Genomic DNA, 10,621 nt, shown 5'->3' on the forward strand with positions numbered 1-10,621 from the left:
GATATATTTCACTCTGCCTCATCGTGCCTCCTCACAATATCTTTGTAACACCCCCAAAAATACTTGATAAATAAATGCATTGAAAATGATTCACTTCGAATGGAGGACCTCTAGAAAATAGAGATAGAATATGAAGATGATGGAAAAGAAAATAAGGAATTTGATTTAAGTTTTTGCCTACTGATACAAGTGCATCCTTCTACTATATATACTGACTTCCCTCTCTAGCTCTTAGGTCACAAGCCAAATTAACCAAACAGTAAAGAGTTTTGCTACTCATTATCCTCACGCACCATACACCACACTTTTTTTTTATTTTTTAATTTTTTTAAAATTTTTTATTTTATTTTATTCTTCTTAAATTTATTGAATTATTCAACTTATTATCCATATACCACACATTTGATAAGGGAGAAAAATAAAAAAAAATATAGTATTTGGTGTGTGGAATTGATGAATATAATTTTTTAACAATAAAAGTAAAGCAACTAATACAATTCCAACAAACAATAAATAGATTGATCGACTCAACAAAAACATGCAAATAAAAGAGGTGATGACTTTGGCCCACAAGCTTAACCCAACTACTAAACTCTTATTATCCAATCTAAGCCCACTATGACTTTGGCCCTACTGTCACTAATTAACAGACGTGTGACAACCTTATCTCTCTCTCTCTCTCTCTCTCTCTCTCTCTCGCATATTACCCCATTCCTTTAACTCCCTCCATTCCCTATACCTCATTGCCTCACACCCTCCTCACAAAATTATATCTTTCACGCATAGATCATCGCTCCCTTTCACCACGCCATGCATCTCCACTGTGTTAGACCCCTACGTCGAGTTACCTCTAGAGATGCCGCACATGCCTTAGTCATGGTGGGAACATACACCTTGGCTAGCCCACAACCATGCCTTGGCTCGTGGGAGGTCACGCACAGGGCGCCCAGCATGCATGCAGGCCTTGGCCAGCACGATGGCACTCACGGGGCACCCAGCATGCGGGCTAGTGAGGGTCTGCCCAGGCGCACAGCCAAGCACTACACACCCATGCGTGCGGCACAGCCCGTGCGCATAGCATAGCCCATGCGCTTGGCATGGCGCGCAACAGCGCGCCGCACGCCCACGCACATTTCGGTGCACAGGCCCGTGTGCACGCTAATGGGCCGCGTGGCCCTGCGCGCGCCCAAGTGCCGCAAGGCCATGCGCACATCCATGTGTCGCACGGCCAGCCCAGTCAGTGCGCGCGCGCACACTCCCATGCCCACCATCCAGCCGCACGCCAGCGCACACCCATGCCCACCATCCTACCGCACATCGGCGAGGTTAGTGGCATCAATGTTTTGAATACCGTACCGGATGGCGTACCGGTCAAGACACTGGAACGAAATATTTCGGTACCGGTACCGTTTCATGTACCGTTTCGGGATAGTCGATATATGAATAAATTATATATATAAATATATATAACAATTATATTCTAAAATAATAGTTTATATATGAATAAATTATATATAAATACATACATACATATAAATTATAAATAGTCTAATCCAAAATTGGGGGTCAAAAAATAAACTTGTAGTTTGAAAAAACGAAAAAAAAAAAAAAACACGGGCGAATAGTACAGAAATGCAGTCTGGCGAAATTTAGCAGAACGCAATGCAGATATCTTGGGTATATTGGCCGGTGAGTATATATCTAGTACCTGTACCGGCCGGACGGCCGAAACGAAAAATTTCGGGCGTACCGGCCGGTACGGTACGAAATTAAAAACATTGAGTGGCATGCCATCCAGTGCATGACTTCAGCCCATGCCTTGCGGAGCAAGCCAGTGGCATGCCCACCAGGCATGCCATCTAGTGCATGGCTCCAGCCCATGCCTTGCAGCCAACACCTAGGCCACCAACCTAGGCCATGCAGCTCACCGCCATGGCTCACCATCAGTAAGCCATGCCGCACCACTTGACCATGAACCAGCCCGAGACCACCATGCACCAACCTAGCTCATCATGGGCCATGCATGCCACGGCTAGACTTGGTCCATGACCACTATCATGTCATTTACTTTATTTATTTCATTTTATTTATTTATTTATTTTCAAGGGACCTATTGGGAGTTTCCAAATTGTTTTGCTTATAAATAGAACCTTATGCAATTGCCCTAGGATCTTTTGACAAAACTCTTAGTGATAGAACTATTGTTTTAGAGATAATTTTCGATGTCTTTGCACTTGGACTTTTTGGATGAAATTCGTGAATTCCAAAGAGAGGATTACACCTTGCAATTCATTGAATACGTGTAATCCATTTATCTTGTTTCTTTACAACTTTGTGAAATTCGTGAATCAAAGTTGTGTTTATCAATACATGAGGTTTATTCAATTCTTGTGCAATTCGTGAATCAAGTATTGGATTGTTATTGTTTATGCTTTTGTTCATTCAAGTTCATTACTGTTTTGCACTTTGTTCTTGAATGTTCATATTTGTTCTTGAGGTTCTTCACATTTTTGTTCTTCCAAATCCATTTTACCCTAGCGGTCGACCAACATAGGTGTTAGTCAACTTTCCATAAATTGATTGCTCATCATATGCTGCCCTAGCCGAAACCACTACTTGCCATATTAGGGTTCCTCTAATTTAGGAACTCTAGTTGACCAAGTTGCACACTCCATAGCCGGCCACCCTTTCCAAATTTGAATTCCTAGATTATAGGAATAACTTCCTAGAATCTCTCCATAGCTTGTTCGGCCAACCCTAGCCGACCACACCTCATCCAAACTTCCCAAAACCCTAAATTGAGTGTTCAAATTCTAGTCCCCACTCCAACATTTTACCCCATTGAATAAATTTAGCTTTTGACATTGTTGATGGATTACAAGGCAGTGATTTCATTTCTAGGCAGCGTATATTGCTCTCTAATTCCACTGGTCACCGCACTAAATTAGGTATAATAATTTTGAGTATTTCTTTTACACTTTGTATTGTACTGCTGTGACTGTTAGATTTGTAGGATAAATCTATGATTTATGTAAAGTTATGGTGTTTGTTTGTGGTAGTTATATCGGTGTTGGACATGAGAAAATTGTGGCTGTTTGTGTTGCTGGTTGGGTTGATTTGTTGGCTCTTTGGGTCATTATGTAACACCCAATTCCCGTATAATAGAGATATTACTAACATTCATAACATAATGTCTGATAAAGAGATTCATATCTTGAAATATCTCATTTATTGCAAAGCATCAAAATATTAAAACTAAATTGAACATGATTGTTTTGAAAACTGAACGTAAAATAAAAGAACATAAACTAATCATATGAATGACATAAAAGAAATATAATTATTGTGTGAATATCACTTAGTCCTTCCTACATCTTTGTACTAGATCTACTCCTGGTCATCCAACTCTGCGTCATCATAATCACCATCTGTAAGAATTAGACATAGAAGAAAATAGAAGACAAAAAAAAAAAAAAATCGAATATTCAGTAAGTAGTACATCATACCGTAAAATATAATTTAGCTTAGTATGAACTTACTTTCTGAAGACTCCTCACACCATATATACAACATCACAAATTCACAATCATACACCTAACATAACTTTTTGAAAAACTTTATATACATACATATACTGTCACAGATTCATATAACATATATATTCATCATTAATATGAGCAAAAACATACATAATCATGACAAACATGTAACGTGAATACATAATAACTTGTTTATCTTGTCTTAATATGGAGTAAAACATACTTGAGTCTGTGTTTTCACTTAACTGGCATAATATGGAGTAAAACACACTTGAGTCCGTGTTTCACTTAACTTGTGGTTAACCACGCTTGAGACCATGACATTATTTTAAAACTTATTATCTTTCTTAATGCATGAGAATTTATTAAGCTTCATGAACTTTTCTAATGTGACATATTGTTATTCATGACATAACATAACATGACATGTTCTTGTACAAGACATAGCATAACATGACATTTTCTTGTACATGACATAACATAATCTGAACAATCTATGACATTCCATGGCATACATGACCTGAATACTACATGAATATGACATATATGATCTAAGTACTACATGAACATGACATGCATAAGCTAAGTATTACATGAACATGACTTGCATAATCTGACTATTCTATTACATGGCATACTTGACTTGAATTACTGCAAGAGCATCTTATAGCTTCCATATGATTTTAATAATATTCAATCAATCAAACAACAAATTCATTCATTCAAGCATAATCTCATATTTCACAAAGATTGTGAAAGGGAATCTAACATTGTCTTGTCTCTCAGCGTAACGTAGAAACTATCATAAGCACATCATATTTTCATACATAACAATAATATTCATAGTACTTATACATTTATATGATTATACTATTTACCTTTTAGCGCTATTTCCTGATTTCTAATTTATAGCGCGTTATCTATACAAAATACTCGACGTTACTAATTTTCTATATAAACATGTCGTGGTTGTTTACATGATTAAAACAAAATTAGAATTTTAACATAGTAGTTTATTTTGTTTCCGTGCAAAATTAATAAATGCTTGTAATATAGTTAATAGTGACTAAATATATTAGTAGGGTAATTGGGTTTTTCTGTGAAATACGAGCTCAGATTAAACATCAGGCCCACCATTGATTCCGCCCACTCAGAAAATAAGGAGGCATTCGACCGACTGGGCTTAAGGCCCATTCCTAGATTAAGAGGTCGAAGCTCTCTGGAAGGCACAAGGCCAAGACACAAAGCTACTGATTATGGGAGGGAGTCGGGCGATAACAGGGGACTCACCGAGGGAAGGAGGCTGAGGCGACGGCGGTTCCGGGTGGCTGGAAGCGACCGGCGACGTGACTGGGTCCTCTGGCAGTGGTGCGACGCGAGAGAGAGAGTGAGGGAGTTAGACTGAGAAGTGAAAATCAAGGGAAGAGAGAGAGATCTCGTCGGGGACTTAACGAAAAGGAGTGGGTTCAACGGGGTTGGGCTGGTCGGAGATTTATGGGCAGCCGGGGTAGTGCTCCGACGTCCTAGGGTGGTCGGCGGTGGCTGGGCAGAGTATTAAGCTTATGCGAAAGTGAGGTCTTCCTCCAGGTATTTTTGTGTGTTTAAATCAGAGGGTTTCATGGGATTTTATAGACGATGGGGAGGGGAGTGGCTTGAGCCCTCAGGAGACATGCTAGTGTTTGAAGTTGGCTACACTTAGGAAATTATTCCTATGAGGATACGAACACTGAGGACTTTTGAAGAGTTTGAGTTGGAGTTTAGTTTTAAACTAGAAACCTATTTCAATATGGGAACGTAATGGATGACTATACGAAGATTTTGATAGGGAAAATCACTGTTTTAATTTATCTGTTCACATTTTCTAAAATAATGATAAATAAAATAAGAAAAATTTAATACTAAATTTAAGCCCTAAATTTGGACCCGTATGTTACACATTATGTGAATGTTCGGGTGCTGTGTTGTGGTTTGGAGTTATGTGACTGTCCGGGATTGCTTGTTGACTGTTTTGGGTTTAAATATTGGTTGTTGAGTTGACGTTGGTTGTAGGTTTATAAGTTGCTGTTGGAGTGGAGTTATATAACTGTTTGGGGTTGAATTGTTGTTGTTTGGTTGTTGGACATGTCAGGGCAAATGTAAATTGGTTATTGTTTGGGTAAATGTTACACGTCTAACCATGGGGGCTGTGAAGGTTGGTGAAGGGCGGCGGCTTGAAGAGAGAAGTGGAAGGAAGCTTGCGAAGTGGAATACCGAAATGATGTAAGCCAAGTCTAGGGTTAGAAGGATAAGATGCTGGAGTGTTTTGGGCCGTTGATCTGAGGAAAGGCTGAGATGGTGCCAGCACGATTAATTGAAGATGAAGATTAGGTTCTAGAAGATGTAATCCGGGAATAAGACGTTATTCTCTTTTAAATGCTATTGGTTGTGCCTGAGGGCTGTATTGTCTTTTTACTAGAATATTGTTATGCTTGTCAGATACTTATTCCGTTTGGGGAGTATCATTTTGGTTATGCATTTTGTTGAATGAAATTTCATCGTCTTCCTATTATTCTCTGGAGGTTCTCACCCTTGAAGTGAGTCTTTGTTTCCTTTCTGGGTTCCTGGTTGTTACAGTAAAGCGAGGGGTAATTGTTTTTGAATGTGTAGTTTGTTGACATAGGTATTGTGAACGGTGAAGTAAATCTAAGGAGAATGGGCTAAATTGTTGAGTATTGTTTGTTGGAGGTAGTTTCATGTATTTAAGAACTGAGTTATTACGATGGAGTTATACGTGCTGAAATTGTCATTCGGGTTATGGATTTTTCGTTAGTGGAAGTTAGACTTGTTCTTGTTTGGGATTAGTTCGTAGAGTTAGTTGTGGTGTTTGTTTGGTTATTAACACTTAGGGCCCGTTTGGATACAGAGGTGAGATGAAATCATCTCATCTCATCTAATTTCAACTAATAATCTCACTATTATTCATAAATTATTTCAATTCATCTCATTTTATCTCACTATCCAAACAGACCTTTAGTGAATATTTTTTGATCTAGGTGGCGAGACTATTAGAGGTCGGACTTAAGACTTAGATAATACGCTGCAAGAGTCAGGTAAGCAGGGTTCCTGTGCTAAACTTTGCATAAAAAGAAATGGACCGATATTGATTTATGAAAGTATGCACGTTTTGTTATGAAAAGAAACTTGAAACAACCTCGATTATTTTTTTGATCGGAATAAACAACCTCGATTATTTGATCTGCATTACTCATGAAATATGTATAAAAGAGAGAAGTATTTTCTATTATGAATGGTGTAGACATGAGCAAATTTTTGACATTCTGTTTTCAGTGGTATAGAAAGAGAGAATTTGAAATCTGAAAATTTGTGCACGATTATGTGAAGATGATATGATTCTGTTCAATACTCTGTTTTGATTTGATGTGGCATCTGTAAATTTTTGGCATGATATTTTGATTTTGTATATGGCTATGTTTTTGCTCTGCTTTGACCTTACCACGGGTGTAAAACTGTGGTCCCTGTTTGGGTTGGTATCAATTTCTTTGTTTGATTTGAGGTACTAGGAAGTAACTCTCCGACCCCATTCGGGTGCGGGGCATTACAAAATGAAGACATAGCCTAGTTTGTTAAAATACCCCCACCCCCCTCTCGCTCTCATCCATACTCGTGAGCATAAAGTTCTTTAGACTTTAGTGATGCAATACGAAGCTTAGGGTTGCATCAGGGTAGGTCTTAGTTTCAAATCTTCCTGAATAACAAAATGGGTTGCGGAAGTGGAAGTGGTTCCTAACTAGCTATCTTTGAAAAGGAGTTAGCAATAAAGCAGCTGTAGCTTGTAGGGTAGAGTCCACTTGCAAAGGCGATTGAATATCTTTTCCACCAACTGTGTTTGTACGTGGTGATCACACAGTACACAAAGTCTTATACCCATGTATGAAGCATTTGAGTTTTTAAGGTTTTTTATTGTGTTCTCTTTTATTCATCCTATATAACGCTTTTTTTGTGTATTTCAATTGCTTTTTATGTATTACTAGGGGCCATCCAAGAATTGTTTTTTTTTATAAGTAGGGGCCATCCAAGAATTAAGTGGGACAATGTTATCCAATTAATGCAAAGAAAAAATATGTACTTTTTTTGGAAATGAAAAACATGAAACAATCTTATGTGTGAATTGGTTGGGCCTAGGTTGGCGACTGATTCAAATGTGAATGTTGACAGTTCATGCAATGGTTGTAATTTAGGAAATATAGGTTGTTTGTGATAATACAATGAAAGGAATGCAAGGGGGTGAGATGTTGCTGGGGTATCATTTTTGTCATTTTTTGTTATTTTGTTAGAATGTTCTCGGCATTGTTAGAGGAATGTTTATTTGTTTAAATGATGTTTGGAGATAGCTTAAATCAATAACTAAACCCAGGTTAGTAAGTGATCTTGCATTGTTTTGGAGAAGAATGTTAAGAAAGTGAATATAAAGCCTCAAAAGCATACTTATATAAAAAAAAAATAAAGCCTCAAAAGCATAATTACCCCCGATCCTATCATACTATTCAAATTCACAAACTAACCCATGATGCAGATTTCCTACGTACAAACTGAGGAGTAGAGACTCAGCAGCACCAAGAAACAATGTTAGCAATAGAGAGAGCAATTCGAAGAATCCACACTGCTGTGGATGCTCCACGCCTCACTAGATTTGCTCTTCATGCTCCTAAATGTGTAAGCTTTTTCTCTTGGTGTCCCTTTTTCTTGGTCCATTTTTTTTCTAATTCCATATTGTGGTTCACGTGTTTCAATATTGTTTTACGCACAATTTAATTTTAATTTTATTATTTATTGACATGCCACACACACATTGTGATTGTTCAGTTATAACTAAAGTATATATTCAAACTTTAACTGATTTTTATAACTAAAGTCTACATGAGAAGTTTTAAGGTTACAGCAGATTCTACTGATGATTTGTGACTTTCATTTCTAGTGGCAAAAACAGGGTAGAGTTTCTGTGGACAAAAATATAACTGCGTCAGTTTTATCTGTTACAGCAAATCCTGTTTGATGTTCAGTTATTATTTTCCAGTTCGTGTGGTTTTAAAACTGTTGTGAAATTCTCCCGGTTGGTCCCGATTGATAGATACTGCAGTTGGTGTTTTGTTTTTTGCTTTCGAGGAGTTACTGGATTTAAAGAATTTTCAATAAAAAAATGAAATATTATAAAATTTTTAATTACGGACATACTTCAATGCTAGGTATCACTCTCTTGAATGATGAATTAGCAGTTTTTTTTTTTTTTTTTTCTTTTAATGTTGGGGAACCTCTCCAAGGCAGGGCCCTTCGGACCCACCCCTACAGAGTTAAAAAAGAATTCTAGATTTTATAAGATGATGTGGGAAGTTTGATAATATCTGGAGTGCTAGGCTAGGATGGCTATGCTAAATTCTCTGATGTGTTGAGGCTCGTGATGAATTATGTTACTTTCCGTTATTTAAGTTTCTGAACCTTTATTTCAGGTAGAGGTGGGATTTGCTGATGGTAGTGTGTTTAATTTGGCAGCTGAATTTCTAAGAGTTAACAGCCCAGCTGTTGACGGAAAGATCAGGTCTGTTGGGGGTGAAAAGGTGATTGTTAGTACCATCTTCATCTTTATACTTAAATTGTGTTGTTCCTTGACTAGTATAAAAAATAGAATTTGTGCTCCTCTACTGGTCTTTCCCTGTATTGGTGGAATTTTCCAAATGAAGTGGCAGTTATAATTTTACCTTCTCATTTAAAATATCTGGTGTATTAAAAAATGGGATAAACTACAATGGGTGACATCCATTTGACATGTGGGTCTCATCCATAAAAGTTATATCAAAGTGGAAGTTTCGAGTCAAACGCTCTTTTATGTGGACTATAGAGTTGCTCTAGTTTTGTCCTTGTACTTACGTGCCAACATTTAAGTCCAAGAACAAATATAATTCATACGGTTCCACTAATTCAAACCAAATTTGGAAGATGTCTATTATTTTTTATTTTAATGGTTTTGATCTATAACTAATCTCACCAATATATGTGAATATGGATGAACCCTATCAAGAGCAATGAGGTGCCAAATAATGCGGTTGATGCATTAGTCATGTCAAACTTGCTCTCTTGAAATGCATATCCTGAAGCAAGGCTCCTTTCACTGAGGGAAAGAACCTCACTTAGAAGGTCGTTTTGATATTTTCTTATGGCTTTGGAGCTAGACATTTATATGCTTTTTGGAGTGCACCACTGCAATGGAGTTTTCTTTTTACTTTATGCTGATATTTCCACACAGAAACATGGGAAATTTCCAAATGAGCTAATTCTCACATTTTATGTTTCATCCATGAATACTACTTTACCTGAACCAGGTAATATCAGGAAGGCGTCATGTGGGAATCATGTCGGCAGAACCTGTAGGAAACTATGGGGTAAGGTACTTCAAGCTTTGGCATTACTCTCTAAACTTTTTTCTTCAGAGATATATCTGTTAGCATTTTTTTCATGTTGATGATGTGATGCTTTGATAATTGGGTGGATGTTTCAGGATTGTCTTCGATGATTTGCATAAAACTGGAATATATCCGTGGGACTATTTCTATCATCTTGGGAGTAACAAGTTTACCCTCATGAAAAGTTATATCAAAATATTAAAGAAGCATGGACTCAGCCGGGATCCGCCTAGAAGAAAATAGTATACATATGTCAGACAATCCTGTCTTGTTCTTCTATTGATGCCTCCGAGGATCACAAAGTGAACTGACTTCTTATCTCAAACTTGAAGATTTCCATTGCTTCTATCAACCTGGAAAGCGTGGAGCCGGGTCTTGGGACATAGTGGATACGATTTGACTGCTTTGTATATCGATCATAAACACAGATTGATTGCTTGAGACCTTAAAAAGAACGAGTTCAAGAATTCACTAAACATAGTTGGTAACATGAGCTATTTTGTACCTGCAGTGAATTGTGTAAACCAGTTGACAACATGATCGATTTTCTTTTTTCCCCTGCAAATAGTGAAGAGTGGCCTCAAGGGAGAGCCTTTATAATATATGCATAGCAGCAGCTTTAGGTTA

At 37.6% G+C, this 10,621-nt stretch overlaps 1 protein-coding gene across 3 annotated transcripts; it reads left to right on the plus strand.

Annotated features, from left to right (window-relative positions):
* Positions 1-4,750: 4,750 nt before the first annotated feature.
* LOC109012788 lies at positions 4,751-10,621 on the plus strand. Of its 3 annotated transcripts, none has more exons than XM_018994601.2 (5): positions 4,751-5,126; positions 8,113-8,252; positions 9,044-9,151; positions 9,914-9,973; positions 10,090-10,621. In XM_018994601.2, the coding sequence occupies exons 2-5, from the start codon at positions 8,163-8,165 to the stop codon at positions 10,102-10,104; spliced, it is 273 nt and encodes a 90-aa protein (XP_018850146.1). In that variant the 5' UTR covers positions 4,751-5,126; positions 8,113-8,162; the 3' UTR covers positions 10,105-10,621. The 3 variants fall into 3 exon arrangements, with proteins under 3 accessions (XP_018850146.1, XP_018850142.1, XP_018850145.1); XM_018994597.2 differs by having other exon boundaries at positions 4,776-5,126; positions 9,914-9,978; XM_018994600.2 differs by having other exon boundaries at positions 4,776-5,109; positions 9,914-9,978.

Source organism: Juglans regia, chromosome 14 (assembly GCF_001411555.2).
Source record: "Juglans regia cultivar Chandler chromosome 14, Walnut 2.0, whole genome shotgun sequence".
Taxonomy (NCBI): domain Eukaryota; kingdom Viridiplantae; phylum Streptophyta; class Magnoliopsida; order Fagales; family Juglandaceae; genus Juglans; species Juglans regia.